General features: G+C 47.8%; 1 protein-coding gene across 4 annotated transcripts in view; it reads right to left on the minus strand.

Annotated features, from left to right (window-relative positions):
- Positions 1-16,402, minus strand: part of RPTOR (regulatory associated protein of MTOR complex 1) — a 321,386-nt gene that overhangs the window by 24,420 nt on the left and 280,564 nt on the right. For all 4 annotated transcript variants that reach the window (XM_004013082.5, XM_012186450.4, XM_012186449.4 and 1 more), the window contains exons 21-24: positions 14,320-14,438; positions 9,229-9,332; positions 8,447-8,630; positions 7,154-7,264 (exon numbers count right to left, since the gene is read on the minus strand). In XM_004013082.5, the coding sequence (XP_004013131.1) occupies positions 7,154-7,264; positions 8,447-8,630; positions 9,229-9,332; positions 14,320-14,438 (518 nt within the window). The remainder of the gene's footprint in view (positions 1-7,153; positions 7,265-8,446; positions 8,631-9,228; positions 9,333-14,319; positions 14,439-16,402) is intronic.

The following is a 16,402-nucleotide window of genomic DNA, read 5'->3' on the forward strand; positions in this document are numbered from 1 at the left end:
ACCGTGCTGAGCTTTCCTCCCGGCAGAGCTGGAGGGACGTGGGTGAGGCTAATAGTGTTACATGATTAGGATCATGACACGCTGAGGATTCCCAACACCTGGCTTTTCCTCAGACAGAAACCAATTATGATGCTGAAACCTCCTGAGGCCTCCCGTGGAGCCAACAGCTGAAGGCTGGTGATGGCATCCCCCTTGTTCCTCACCTGTCACTGGGGCAGCCTGGGCCGGGAACAAAGGAAGACCAGAGGGTCTCAGAAGCCTGATGGCAGGCCTTGCCGGGTGAGCAGGTCCTTATACCATGAATTTGTGAAACACAGGGCACACCCTCAATACCTCTGAATTTAAAGGGGTTCAAGTGCATGGGATAAAATCCACAACAGGCACGTGGCTATCAGGACTGAAGCTTGACCTCTGGAAGGCTCATGAGGTCATGGAAGTCCCCACCAGAAACAAAGCGAGTCCTGCAGTGGGACAGAGACCTTGTTTAACAACAAACCACCCTCCCCAAACAATGACGGAGTCAGCAGTACCAGGAGGGAGTGCACTGGCTGTGGGCTGACTGGTCTCCTCTGGGTATGACGTCTAAGGAGTTACAAAGCTAAAGGCCACTGACTGCTAAGGAAGAAGCTCTGAAGGGCAGATCAGAATTCACTGTAGGTTCTGATACCTAAATACAGGCCTTTTTATCATGTGACCACACCCCACAAAGCATCAGGGTGACTGAGATGCAATTCACATGCAGTAAATCTCACCCTTTGGGGCCCAGTTCTGAGTTCTGACAGGCCCCAGTCACGTAACCATGCACAATGGACATGTACAATAGTTCCTTCACCCCAAACTGCTAGGCGCCCTCTGGAGCCTGGCCCTCCCCCCAGTCCAAGTCCAGCTAAAAACCTCTGTTTTCCATCGCTGTAGCTTTGTTTTGCCTTTTCCAGATGCTGCATAAATGAACTGTACAGTTTAAGTCTGGCTTCTTTCACTGAGCATAACACAGCTGAAATTCATCCATAGTGTGAATGTTTCAGTTGATTTAGAAAACATTTGGTGAATTAGTATTTCATCATATGAAATATTCTGGCAGTTTATTCACCTGGTGAAGGATATCTGGGTTGTTCTCAGTTCCTGGTGATTATGAATAAAGCCACTGTAAATATTCGAGTACAGGCTTTTGAACGAACAGAAGTTTTCATTTCTCCTGGGTGAATATCTAGGAGTAGGATTGCTGGGCTCTATGGTAAGTATGTCTTTAATTTATGAGAAAGGGCCAAATGTTTCCAAAGTGCTTGCAATATTCTGCCTTTGCACCAGCAAAGTATGAAAGTTTCAGCTGCTCTGCATCCTTTGCCAGTACTTGGTATTGATAGATTTGAAAATTTTAGCCCTTCTAACAGATGTGCAGTATCTATTTCATTGTGGTAACTCGACTTCCCTTGTGAATAACTGCTGTGACGCTACACATCTTTTCTCAAGCTTATTCGCTGCCTGGGTACTTTTTATGGTAAAGTGTCTGCAGATCTTTAGCCCATTGTTTTTAACGGGGCCACTTGTTTCTTTATTATGGAATTTTGAGTATTCCTTATATATACTGGATACAAGATTTTTTTTTTAAATCAGATATGTGTTTTTTAATTTTCTTTTGGTCTGTGGCTCATGCTTTCATGTTCCTAACAGGATTACTCAAAAAGCAGTCATCGATTTTTGGTGAAGATCAACCTGCCACTTTTTCTTGTGAGGCCTGTGTTCTTTGTGCCTTATTAAAGAAACTACTGCCTAATCCAAGGTGAGAAAGATTTTCTTCCAGAAGTTTCATGGTTCCAAGCTTCACATTTAAGGAGTGAGTTATTGTACAAGGTGTGAGTGAGTGATTGAATTTCTACTTTTGGCAAATGGGTGTCCAATTACCATGGTGCCACTCTGCTGGAAAGACACCTTTCTTTTCATTGAACTGAATAGTTCTCATACCTCCATGGAAAATCAATGGGATGTATTGATGTGACTCTATTTCTGGACTCTGTTCTGTCCCGTTGATCTATGTGTCTGTCCTCTCACCAATTCCACATCTTGATTATTTAACTTTATGGTGAATCTTGAAATCAGGCAGCAAAAGTCCTCCAACTTTGTTCTATTTCAAAATTGTTTTGGTTACTTTAGTTTCTTTGCTTTTCCTCATAAATTGTAGAATAGGCTTGCTGATTAAATAGAAAAAGCCAGGAGGGAGGTCCAAGAGGGAGGGCACATATGTAGACTTATGGCTGATTCATGTTGATATATGGCAGAAACCAACACAATATTGTAAAGCAGTCATCCTCCAATTAAAAATAAATAAATTTGAAAAGGTCTATTGGGATTTGGATTCAGACTGCATTGCTCTATATACATAAGTTTAGGGAGAACTGACATCTGAACTTCATAGTCTTTCAACCCATAAATGTGGTCTTCACTGATTTAAGTCTTCTCTGATTTTTTTCATCAATGTTTTTCATTTTTCACCATTTGGATTTTGCTTTTTTTTTTTTTAGATTTGTAGCTAAGTACCTCATGTTTGTTTGTTTTTTTTTTTTGGCGGGGGGATGTTATTGTAATTTCCAATCATTCATACAGAAATAAACAGATTTTTGTATAATGACCTTGTATCCTGCAATCTTACTGAACTCACTTATTCTGGCAGCACCTTTTAGATTACTCAGGGTTTTCTATACATACAATATTGTCTGTGAATGGAGTTTTATTTTACCCTTCCCATGTGTACACATTTTCTTTTCTTGCCTTACTGTCTAGGACCTCTGGGAGGATGCTGAATGGGAATGGTAAGATCAGACATCTCGGTTTTGGAGAAAAAGCACTGTCTTTTATCAGTGAAAATATGTTAACTGTAGGTTTTCTGTAGGTACCCACTATAAGAGTAAAGAAATTTCCTTCTATTCCTAGTTGGCTAGGAGTTTTTATTTTGAATGGTTGTTGAATTCCATCAAATCCTTTTTCTGCAGCTACTGAGATAATCATATGGTTTTTCTTTAGTCTGTTGATGTGGTCAGTTATAGGATTAATTTAAAAGTGCTGAATCAACTCTGCATTCTTGGGACAGAATCCACTTGGTCACCAGTGTAGAATCTATTTTATGTACTGCTGCATTTCATTTATGAATATTATGTTAAGGATTTTGGGTCCATGTTCACAAAGAATACTGGCTTGTAGATTTTTATTCTCTTAATGTCTTTGACTGGTTTTGGTAACAGAGTAATGCTGCCTCCATACAACGAAATGGAAGTACAAGAAGTCTTGTTTGCTCTTATCTTTTTATAAAGCTCTCTTTGTAATTAAATGTTATATTTTAATCTGTCCTGAATTATGAAACAAACAATTGTTCTTTTTAAAAAATTCAAAGAGCTGGAAGTATATAATGTAAAAAGGACAGTCCCTTGCCCTGATTCCAGTCCTACCTTCTAGAAGTAATCGCATGAAGAGTCACCTTCCAAGCTTCCTCTGATGCTTACACAAATCTATGGAACCACAACATCTGTGCACATGTCTTGGACCATCGTGTTATTTGACTTACTATATCAAGGACATCCCATTAAGGCCTCACACAGAGATGAAGCTCACTGACTAATGTCTATGTCTACTACACAGATGAATCATTTTTAACTGTCTCCTTACTAATATTTTCTTTTTTGTTTTCAAAATTTTGTTATTACAAATAATTTGTAACAGCATTTCTTGACAAAAGTTATTACATACCCGTGTACAGTAGTGGCTTTAGGATCTGCTTCGCAGAGTGGGATTGCTGGTTTCTGTGCTGTGCTCACTTGTGTCTGACTCTGTGATGCCATGGACTGTAGCCCACCAGGTTCCTGTCCATGGAATTTTCCAGACAAGAATACTGGAGAGGGTTGCCATTTCTTTCTTCAACTGCTGGTTTCTAGGGCCTACGCATTTATAGCTTGGATAGCTACTACTGCACTGCCCTATACCAAGCTAGTATTTCACCAGCCACCCATAGTGTGTGAGACTTTCTATTACCCTATACCCCCCGGTAATCCATCCTCTTGTTAGAAATCAATCTTTGAAATTTACCAACCTGAGAATGAAAAAAGAATTCATATTACTTTTATAATCAGAACAAATTTCAGTATGCCTCTACTTTTTAAGCACAAGACAGACCATTTTTAATATCCTGCCTAAAGTAAGATATGAACTCTGGAAACCAAACCAGAGAAGAGAAAGGGGGTGCCATCAATCAAAGGAGAACAGTCCAGAATGCAGTTCTTTTTGGTCACACAGACCTGTAAGAAATCTGACTGTGAACTGATAAAAAGTCAGCAAAAACTGTCATTATAGTCATGCTTTGAGTATTCAATCCCACTAACCATTAGTTGCATGTGACTGTAAATATTGGGCATAATTTTATCTGGAGAAAATGTAGTTTCCTATGCTTACCTCTGAAGTGATTTAGAGTTTGGGGTTCTTCTGTCCTTTCTGAGGTACAACCCTAGCCTTGAGCTATCTTTAGTTTGCATATGAAACAGGGTAATAAAAAAGTTCCTGATGCATTTTATTGCACAAACGTGTCATTCAATGATTAATTAAATTAATAAAAGAAGGCCCTTATGAATAACACCTGGAAAAAGTAATAAAATTTTTTTAAAAAGCAATGAGATTAAACATGTCCTCTTCTAAAGTTTGGAAAAGGTCTCTAATTAAAGTGAAAGAAAAATCACTTGAGTCCTAAGCACCCTAAGTTGCCAACAGGGATTACAGACAAAACTCACTGTAACAACTTCATTTTCAACTGTAACACCTCGAGCTTGTCATTTCAAGCTACATCCAATGGGAGTTTGTTATCACAAACATGGCGAGTCAGAAAAAACATGCATGCAGCAACTGTTTCCCTGGCTCCTCTCACGGGCTCCGCAGTAAAAGCTGACTTCATCCTGCGGGGACCCTTCTTCCCTCATTGCACTGCAGGGTCCACTTTGGGAGCCAGCATGATGCACCGGGACAGACCACTGGGCTCACAGCCTCTGTCTCCTCCAGGCTAGTGACACGCGGGACCCTCCCCAGCGGGAATTCTCAGACACACTCCCAGCTAGAACACACACAGAGGAGCACAAAGGCAGGGGAACTTGCTGAAAAAACAGGGAGGCACGGCTCAGTCCCAGAGCAGATGCTGGCTGTGGGTAGCACCTGAGTGAAACATGTAAACACATATGTAGGGGTCCCCACAAATGGCAGCCCTCGCCCAAGGAGCCTCCCTCCAAGGTCAGCTGATGTGTGCTCACAGAGGGCGCCTGAGTTCTAAGTACCCGATGCCTAGGAAAGGAAAGCAGATCCTTAGGGGAAAAGTCAAGTTTGTGTCTATGTTCAAGAAAAATGTGTTTTGGATTACCTATGTCACTTCTTCCCACAGGAAGAACTGAGAGAACAGGCATGCCCAGAGACTTCGAGAACAGCAGCTCAGCGTCCTACCAAGCATCTTCTGTGACTTACAGTCATTGTAGTTTCAGTGAGATGGTGGACCAGCCACCTAGAGTCTGTGTCGCTTGACCACACTTGCCTGAAGCAGAAGACTGTATCATGGATTTGTTTGTTACTACTAGACTAGACTCACCAGTCTTAACTTCAAAGCAGACAGTATGCGCCACAGATCTAAGGGATGACTTACTACCCATAGCACCAGCAATGAACCATCTCCTGGGACAAATTCGTGTTTGCCTACTCTCTCCATCCTTAGCCAGAGAAGCCCGAGAGATCAGTGGGAACAGGTGGACCCAGGTGTGGACAACACACTTGGTTGACTGTAACAGGCCTCAGTGATCTCCTGGGATCATTTCTTTAATGTATCTTTTCCCTGATATAAAGGTGCATGCTCAGTCGTTCAGTCATGTCCAACTCTTTGTGACCCCATGGACAGTAGCCTGTCAGGCTCTTCTGTCCAAGGAATTTTCCAGGCAAGAATACTGGAGTGGGTTGCTATTTCCAGCTCCAGACTATAAAGGTACTGTGTGCTAAGTGTGGAAACTCTGGTCATCTCGTGGCCAGTTTATGTCTTGTTTTCTTTCCCCTTTTAAGGAAATTTTGTTATGAGCATTTTCTTAAGTTACTAATTTCAAAGCTTTATTTTTCAGTAGCTCCAGTAGTATTATGTCAAGTACTTCAACCTTTTTTAACTATTCTCCTCCTGCTGGACATTTACATGGATTTCTAGTTTTTGCTACTGAGAGACTGCTTTTCCTTTATCACCTGCCTCAGGCACTGACAACCATTATTCTGTGTTGTAATTGGCAAAAGCCAGTATCACTACAGAGAAACAGGAAAATAGGAGAAAAGCTGTAATACAGTCCAAACACTCTTCCTGGAAATTTCTTGGATATATAGCTTGATACACAAGTAAGAATAAGCTGCAATTTTCAATTTTCCATTATCTATGAGGGGAAAGGAAGGTAAGAACGTGCTTTAGACCATCAAAGTCTAAAATGAGCCCCTGCAGTGCTCCCTGTAAAAAGATGGGCACCAAGATTCTGTTTTGACAGCACCACCCTGTCCCACCCTGGCACCCTGAATGTGTGGCCCAAGTCTGCAGTGAAAGGGCATGTCATATCATCAAACTGGGAAGGCAGTGTCCCGGAATAAGTCAGATTAGCACTAGCTAGCTAGCTCAGTCTGACAGTCCCTGAAGCCGGGAGCGGCTTAAGCCTGGGGAGCTCCTGGGTGACTCTGCCAATCAAGACAAAATGACACATTTTATACTGGCAAGCTCAGAAAGGCAGGTAGGTGAAGTCAGTTTCTTTTGCTGTTTTTTTGACAGTTAATTCCAGCTTCCATGACAGCAATCTGGTGTCCCCTTAACAGCCATGCTTGGTGGAACAGGAGGCCAGTGGGCACAACAGAGCCCTGTGCAGCCCTGTGCCTGCCCCACTCCATGGCTTAGGGCCAGGCCTACACAATGGCATGTGGGCTGGTGGGAGTCACGGCCCCTGAGGGTCACAGTGAGCAAGCCAGTGGGGATCAGACCTTGAGCTCAGAGCAGAAGGGTTCAGAAACCCAGGCCTGAGGCCGGGGCTTTGGAGGCCCGTGCTCGCTTTTGAGGAGACGAGGGCAGTGCTGGTTGGGGAATTTTGGCTTTAAACCCTGAGAGCTGCTGACGCACGGCTACCTTCATGACAGGCTGGGCAAAGTACCGCGCACTCCAGTCGCAGAACCCTGTCTGCATTGTGGCCGAGATGAAACTTTTGTGTCCGGCAGTATCATCTGGGTCGTCGGTGGTCTTTGGGGCGTTTGGAAAAGAGGAGAGGAGAAGACAGAAACAGAGTTAGTCATGTAACCCCAACCCTCTCTGTGAGCTTGAGACAGTCCCTCTCTGGAGACCAAGGCATAGGTGTCAGAAGCCAGGTTTCTGAGGACAGTATCTCTATGGTCCTCTCACTTCTGTGTCCTGGTGACCAAGGAACCCTGACTGTCAAAACAGGGCTCTGAGTTTGTGCAAAGAGGCGGAGTGTCCCCCAGAAATGGCCGAAGTAGGCTGGACTGCAGAGCCTGACACTGGTCCTCAGCACTGGGTCTTAGCAGCCCCACACGGGGCCTCTGCTGCCTGGTCCCTGGGCTGTCGCTCCCACTGGGCCAGTCATACATGCAGGACCTTGGCCTGCCCTGTGGCTCCTTGACAAGGGAGCAGCAGAGCTCGGGCCATCTGGGACTTCTAAACATTAAAACTTAAAACACTTGGTCTGTGGTGGGGTGGTGGGTCAGTTTGTTCCCTGTTGTAGAACCAATGTGGGCTGGGCTGGCGGGGCAGGGATTGGCCTCACTGCACATGACAGGGCAGGAGAAGTGCCTCAGAGAGGAGTCTCTGCTACCCAGAGAGATGGGGTCAGCAATAAGGTCTTACCTCCTGCCTGCCAGGGGGAACTGCAGCGCTGCTAGGCCAGGACTCACGGATTGTGGGCCAGCCACTCCTGCCTGGCTGACCTAGGCAGAGTCCAGCTGGGAGGCTAAACCTGACAAAGGCGCCTGTGGCCATTTTTGCCCCTTGGCCACTGAGGCAAGGGGAGCAGCTGGCTCCGAAGCCAGGTAGGTGGGGCTAGCAGCAGGTGTGGATACCTGTCCACCCCCAACACCTGCTCCAGCTCCAAAGTCAGCCTGCAGGCTGCTGTGACCTTCCTATTAAAATCGCTGGTCACTGGTGAGCTGAGATGCATCCTTGGTGTATCCAGAATGCCCTCTCTATATTGTGTCCGCTTGGCCAGGATGGCAGCAAGCAGTATCGATAAGATACAAGGCCCCAGCTTCCGAGTCCACCCTAGTATGTTTTCTCGCAACCCGGACAAACAAAGGTGCCAATTCCTCCCTCTCCTGAATAGCCTTGTTTAACTTAGCTGCAGAGACCACACCCACCCATGGGGTGTAACTGAATGTTGATGGAAGTTAGTGTTTAGAGCCACATCTGTACCTGGTCTGGGCCCTTGTCGAACATCTTCCGCGTCCGGGGGAACTGGTGGGAGTGGGGCGTGTACTGCACCCCCACAGGGCCTGTGGCGCCCGGCCGGCCTGGAGGCAGGTCTCGGCTGACGGGCTGCTTGGCAACATCGTTGGTCAGGCTGGAGCTGCTTGTGCTGGATGTTGGAGGGGAGCCTCTGCAGTTGGGGAAGAAGAAACTGCGTTCTATCCAGAGCCCATTCCTTTGACACCAAACCCCAAGCAACCTCCACTGGTCCCACTCACCCCCAGATCCTAGGAATGGGCTGAGGGTCATCAGCTTGGAACAGCCTCAATCACCTGACTTGCTGATGTGACTTCTAAACCTGAACTGCTGTTGCTGAATTAATAACCCTTTCCAGTTTCTAAGAACCATTCTAAGAACAGGTTCTAAGAACCATCCTCCCCTGAAAACCAGTGCAGCCAGAGGCAAGCTTGGTCAGGGCTGTGAGTCAGCCCTAGGAGGGTGCAGGGCACATGTGTTCCCCTAGGATCCAGTGCACAGCCCTGTGAACACTGGTTACGAGGAGGGTTCCAACCTGCTGGTCACTCGTTGGAAGACATGGACCCTCTCTGATAAAATCCTGAATGAAGTCAGGTTCAGTTCAGCTTTTGCTGAACAGTTGTGCAGATGAAGGTAGGAAAGGATTCTATGGGGCTCAGATAAGTGAGAGAGAACCTGCAGACTTGGAGGGGTGGGGGAGGCGGTGTCGGGAACCTCCCCAGACCCTGGGGGCCGGGCTGCCCACCACTCACCCCGCCTGGTGGATGTGGATGCCCTTGTTGGTGGGGCTGGCGGGCGCCGACTGCGTGAGGGAGGAGGTGGTGAGGATGCGCTGAGGCCGGGCATTCACTGTGGCCTGAAGGAGCAAAAGGACAAGTGAGGGGGGTGGTCACTGTGACGACCTGAGGCTACAAGACAAGCAGAGGTTGGTGGCTGCTTTTGAGTGGCTTCAAAGTCACAGAAAAGGGCTTTTGGCTGAGGAAATCTCACAGGAATGGAAGGTCCTACTTGAAAATTTCCCTCGAAATGCCACCCTGTAGGTAAAGTGATACTCTGTAGCTCTTCTGGAAGGTATTCACCTGCTCCAGTGAGGCTCCAGGGATGCATCTCCCCCGCGCCCATGTGCCAAACACGTGACGAAACTGCGCCATGACTAATGAGGGCTGGGCACGCCCAGGTGCCCACTGGGGCAGGAGCTCCCCTGGAAGGAGCAGCTTCCTGGGCAGAGCTGGCGCCCCGGAAGGAGCCTGCCCAGGCTTAGCCTCACTGTTCTGCATTTCAGAGCAGGCTCAAAACAACCCCCTGGGGGCAGCACTTTGTGAATAGAGACGAGACCCAGCTCTGTGCCCTCTCTCCCATGATCACGTGCTCCAGGAGAACCCTGGACTGGCTACTCACGGAGGACCCTCCCATTCCGAATCATTCTCTTGGCAGTGATGAAGGCCATACCTATGTTCAGCTCACAGGCAGAAAGTTATAGAAAACAAAACCACCAACATACTATCAATGTTTTCCAGATAAGCCTTCACTTTGAAATGAAAACAGCTAGAACTGGATCATAACCAGCCTATTAAAAGGCTGTTTTTTTGTTTTCTGAATTATAAAGGTTGTATTGTTCATGTTTGTTTTGCTCTGGTATTTATATTATTTGACCTACACACACACACACACACACCCAATAAAGCCTGAGAGCCAAACAATTCTTTAAGAGGTCTAAAAGGAGAAAAGAAATTTAAGCTAAGAAACTAGGTGCCTCCTCAAAATTTCCAGGAAATCAGTGGGAGGTGATGGAGAAAGACTTTGGGTTGAAATACAGACTTTAGCAGAATCCACGACCTTTCAAAGGCTCCCCAAGCCTAGAGGATCTGCTGTTGCCTGAGCTGCAGCCCACGGAGCCATCTCCCCAGGGGCCCCCATCCTGAAGGCCCCCATCCAAGGAGGCTCCAAAGGAGAGAAGGTGTGGGCTGGGGGTGACTGATTCAGCCTCCCCGCTCTTTCCAGGGGCGGAGGCGGCACAACCCTGGCTTGTTCTCTCTCGGCCTTGAGGGCAAAGAAGACAGCCGTGTTTCTTCAATGCACTTCACACTGATGGCTGCCACACAGAGCTCTAGTTTTGCATCTGTTCTAGAAATCCTGAGAGGTGGGTGTGCCACTGGCTGGGGAAGCCCTGTGACTGGTGATCAACTGTAGGGTTTCAGGCTTAGATGATGCTTCTTCGCCTAACATTTCTTATTTGTGCAGCAAACATCCATGGCTGCAGAGCTGCAGCGGGGAGCCTGAGCAGAGAGTGGTCATGCAGACCCACCTGTCTGTGGGACTGGTGTGGACAGAGGCTGCTCAGGGAGCAGATGTGGGAGATACCCTCCAGAGAGGCCCCTTTCTGGGCTGGTCACAGTTGCTGTTTCACAGAGAGCATACCGTCAGGAAAGGGTAACACAGAAATACCGGTGTGCCTGCCGGGTGTCAGGTTTGGGCTGTTATGAAGGAGGATGGCGCGTGGGTCTGTGAGACCTCAGGATCCTGCTGGGAGCATCACTGACCGTGAGCACACTTGCCCATGGCTCTCAGGGTCTCGAGATGCCCTGCCATTTTCCCCTCCATGATGCTGCACTGGAGTCCCTGGACCAGCAGATGGGCTTGATGAAGGCCCAAGGCAAGTGCTGAGTCCAGAAGCGGAAGGGCAGTGGCGGGACATGATCACAGCTACAGGCCAACTCTTCAGAGGGCAGCAAGCATCTTGTTAACAGTCAGAACCTAGCTCAGATGTATCCTCTCAGCCCAGTGCAAACAGAAACGATTTGCAGGGCCACACACACATGTGCACACGCCAGCCCCACCTGTGCTCCCTGCCCCACTGCCGTTAACGGCGGGGGGCGGGGGGGGGGTGGTCTCTGTCATGGGAGCCTGGGCCACAGTAAGACGCTTGCTTTGTGTCCAGCTCTGAGCACTTTCTTACTCTGCAGATCTTCTATCAGAAACATGTTGCCTCATAAGAACTCGGCAAAGTCTAATTCAGGGCAAACACCCTACAGAGACAAGGGTGATGAGGACAGGAGTTTCCTAACTGGATCCTGACACAGTCAGGCTTCAGGACACCAAAGGAGGCTTTTGGCTGCTCTCTCTTGGGGAAGGGAGTGTTTCAGAGAAGTCCCTGTTAATTGCACACCAAGGATATGGATTCGTGCGTGAGGAATGACTCCTCAAAGGATGGTTCACAGTTAATTCTGGGCCAACTTGAGGCAGAGGACCTGGAAGCCAGAGCACTGAGAATGGACATCTATGAAACGCACGACTCTATTTATCTAGAAAGGAATTTTTCTGTAAACCAAACTTCCTAGGTAAATAATGTAAACTTTCTTTTTGGGCTCTAAGTCCCAGGTAGAATTCACTTCAAGCAACGGTGGTGACTGTGATGAATTGGCTGGTAGTTGGCAGAGCCCCACTCCTGGGGGCCTGGGCTCCCTCAATCCTCAGCCTCACAGGAGTAGAACTAGCATCAGTGAGGTCAGGACTGGGCATGGTGGGGAGTCTTCATTTTCACAGAGGCCCACTTGAGTCCCACTGTGCCTCTTGCTGGGACTGCCTTCCTTTCCTCTATTTCCTTCCTCAAGACTTCCTCCCTCTCTTGGGCACAGATCCTAATACGCTGTAACAAACATGTATTTTAGAAAAGTTTAATTTTGAATCAATCCTATTCTTGGTTGAAAAAGAAGATGATTGGACTATTTCTCAGTTTTGTATTATAGAGCAAAAAAACTTAATTCACTGGCCTCTTTTCTACAGACATGGAGAAGACTCCCCACTCCCAGGATGGGACAGCATTCAGGTGTCTCTGTGGCTAGTCATGCAGTAGGATGATGAAGAAAGTGGGCGAGGGGCTCACTGGGGTCAAGGGGAGGTCCATGTGAAATAAACTACCCAGTGAGCCCGAGAGGGCCAACAGTAATGCCCAGCACTTTTGCATGAGGCTGGCAGTGCCCACAGCAGGAAGTGCAGTGAACACTGTGGACCTGGGGGTCTCTGCTTCCAGAGAGAGCCACACGTGTGACCACAGGCCCAGGATAAACCTAGGATGTGCTCCTGCAATATCCTCACTGCTCCTTCAAGAAGATGAGCTTGGTTGCTACAGCAGTTTAAAACTGGGTACATGACAAGGCTGTGTTATTACTACTTGTGATGCCACCAGGAGCTGAAATAGCAGCCACAGACAAGGAAAGGAAAGGACAGAACTTCACCAGTGAAGAAATATGTTGGTGAAGGAATCGGACACCAAACAAATATGGTGTCAGCAGGAGGCCAGGTGCTGCAGGAGGTTGGGCTAAGCGGGAGGCTAACCCCAGTGAGGTGGCAGCAAATGGACGGCGTGATAACCGGTTTAGAAAAAATAACGGATCAGGAGTGAAGCTGCAAGTAACATTATGAGCCACTTGTGTTCAGGTAGCTGGCAGCCTGTGGACGACCCCTGGATAGTGATTAGGGTCGGATGAGGACGGAGACACAGCAAGTAAACTGTGACAAGGGATGATAGTTCCCTGTACTCTTCTTGCAACTTGTCTGTAAGCCTAAAATTTAATCAGAAAGTTATAAAAATCTTCAAAAATGCTATAATGAGTGACTTCTTTCTGGCATTCATTATTGCTGCATCCTATCATTCTATTCATGAAAAGACTGTGCTGTGCATTGTGCTAAGTTGCTTCAGTCATGTCTGACCCTTTGCGACCGTATGGACCATGGCCTGCCATGCTCCTCTTTCCATGGGATTCTCCAGGCAAGAATATTGGAGTGGGTTGCCATGCCCAGCTGGGAAAAAATAAATAGCTGTTTTCGGACACTTGGTACTGCAGGCTTGTGGTCTCTGAGAGAAGGGAACTCATTGCCCAGCTCCTGGCCCGCAGGCAGTTCTCGCAGACCTGGCTGTGGTGGGGGAAGGGCACCCAGATAGCCTGGCAGTGCGGTAAGCAGAGGGGACAGAAAGGAGCAGCATGGAAGCTGGGGTGGATGGAATCTGCAGGGCAGAGAGGAGAGGGCTTCCAGGGTCTATAGGGTAGGCTCCTTGAATCTGCGATTACTTTTCGCTTGAGGGTGGGGTGAAAATCCATAAGGGTGGGGAAAGAACCACTGAAAAGTCAAATAATTCCCAGAGCTCACAAGAACAATTGGGAGAGTTTACAGTCCCTAAAGAAGAAAGGACTAAAATCAATGACTTAAGCTTCCATCGTAAGAAACTAGAATCAGAAGAGAAAATTGAACAGGGTAAGCAGAAAAAATGAAGCAATAAAGCTAAAAGCTGGTATCAATACAATGGAGAATGAGAAACAACAGAGAAACACAGCTGACCCTCAGACAGCATGGATTTGAACTGCACAGGTCCACTTAAACACATGTGTTTTTCAATAAACACCCACTGTGGTAGTATACAATCCAGGGATGCGGAGGTGTGGATAAGATGGGCTGCAGGGGGTCAGGGCTGGTGCCTCTAACCCCTGTGTTTGTGCAGGAGTCAACTGTACTAATGAAACCAAAAGCTGGTTCTTGGAAGAGTTTCCTTGCGTCAGAACGGTCATGAATAAGGGAAGTCGTAGGATACCGGTGCTGGGAATGGGAGAGGGCGTCACTACAGGGCACACGGACGTCCCACCTGATGTGGGCAAGCAGAAGCAGTGACACGTGCCTCAGCGCAAGCTACGTGCACATGGAGTTCGTGAACCTCTGGATTCAAAACACTTGTTCGAAGTTTCTAAACCATGGTGGAGACCTGAATGTGCCTGGAGTTCTCTGCATGAATATTCATAACTGAAAACCAAGGTCTTGAGAGCTTTGTGAAGACCGCCCTTCACACGTACCTTGTAGGCAATGCTGTTGAGCACTTTCATAGCCAAGTCAGAAACATCTGGATAGGGGTCTGCAGCCAGATGCAGCAAGACTCTCCAAATTTGAGTGTAAACACTATTGAATGAAACTCCTGGGAAAGAGAAACAGGAGCTGTTAATAACAAGGAGTTGCCACTGTGTGCTTGGGAGAGGGGGGTGGAGGCGGGGCAGCCCTTTTGGGATAGCTCCCTCTTCTGATGACCTAAGCATGCACTAGGGGTGGACACTTAAATGAGCTGGGATTATGGGAAGTTCTGGTTTTGTTATCTGCTAAGGAGCCCGAGATTCAGAAATTCCAGGTGGTGAACAGGCTTGATCACATAGTTTCACCTCTGGCGGCTAGATCTTTCTGAAAGGAAAAGTTAGAAAGGGGCAGGACTTCCTTGCAGGCCTGGATGAGGAAGAAAGCCACATCCCACTGCATCCTTTTCACAGGGAGGAAGCTGGACAATTGGTTTGTTGAAAAGAAAGTGCCTGTTCAACAACAGGGAGTAAAAGAGGATTTCAAACAAGCTGTGATCACATGTCATCTGACCGCCTGGCCCCTGGTTAGGAAGTCCCTCTAGTTATGAAGAATTTAAATACAAGAAGGGCCATGGGAGGACAGTGTTTCTTGATGGGACACCACTGTTCAAAGGGAATGAATTTTATATGACACTCAAATCACAGAAGAGAGACGGGAAATGAAGGTTCAGAGTAAAGGTCAGTTTCTCTTGTGTGCCCCATGTCTATGCTTATGGATAAGTCCTGGCTTGCTGCGCCCAACACCTCGTTCATCACGCAAGGCGGCATGGCCCCGGCCACCTTTCCACAGCGACCGTGGTTCCTATTTGCAGCGTGATGGAGCTGGAGGAGGCTGACCTCTCACTCGTGTGTGCAAGTGGCCTTGCTTCTCAGGTGACTGCTACAGACAAAATACCTTCCAGGGAGCATTTACAAAAACTCCCATCACCTTATCCTTCCACCCTCATTGTGGGAAAAGGTGCCGACAGCTGCCACGGCCTCTGAATGATTCCGCAGGAGCACAGCTGCCGGCACAGGCTGACCTCCAACAGGCTGGGCCTGGGAGGTCTCTCCCACCACTCCGGCCACAGGACTTCGCACTCGCTCTGCGCACGGTCCCGATTCACAACGCCAGGGGGAGCGAGGTGGAGCTTGGACATGGCTCACTCAGTCAGGAGAAGCGGTCCACGGATGGGACGTTCCTACAAGACCCCTCACGCTCAGCACAGCCACTGGGCAGACCTCTCTCCTGTTGTTTCTGAGCTCAGACTGACCAGGGCAGTAGCTTCCCTGTGTGACAGAGGCTGTGATGGGCACAGTAAACGTCTGCTTGACTGCAGATGACAGACATGTGGTAATAGGGAGACCAGGAAAGGAAGGGAACGGTGGGGGCCAAGGGGCCCATGAGAACCTCAATCAAGGAGCCTCTGGCATGAACGTGCAGGAGTACAGGGTGGCACTGTGTGCTGAGAAAGGGGTGCCGTTTACTTTATAAAGTCTGTTTTCATTACTATCGTTGACTCTCTTGCAGAGGATTTCGACTTTGACAGCTCTCTGTTTTTGATTCAATTTGTTGTTTGTTCAGTTGCTAAGTCATGTCCGACTCTTTGCGACCCCATGGACTGCAGCATTCCAGGCTCCCCGTCCTTCACTATCTCCCGGAGTTTGCTCAGATTCATGTCCAATAGGGAATAATAAAAAAATCTAATTTTTGTCACTGTCTTTGACCACAGTGAATGGTATACGATTCACTAGCAAAAACAGAACAGGAGCCTGGAATTGCCACCCCCTCGTCACTGCTCTCCTGGCGCTGACCACCCCATTTCAGCCTCTCTGTTTTGTGAACTGTCCTGGTTTTACACCTGCTGTCCCTAATGGGAAAGTTCTGAGTTTGTGCAGCACAGAGCTCGGACCTCCCGAGTGTAGCCCCTCGGGGGATGGGGGAGTGGGGTGGGTGCTGCTGGGCTGAGCGAACTCAGACAGGGTGCAGTGTCTGGCACTCACCAAACTCCCCATGAGTGCTGAGAGCCTATTTTCAAGTCTAGACTAAAAG

This window comes from Ovis aries, chromosome 11 (assembly GCF_016772045.2).
Source record: "Ovis aries strain OAR_USU_Benz2616 breed Rambouillet chromosome 11, ARS-UI_Ramb_v3.0, whole genome shotgun sequence".
Lineage (NCBI taxonomy): Eukaryota > Metazoa > Chordata > Mammalia > Artiodactyla > Bovidae > Ovis > Ovis aries.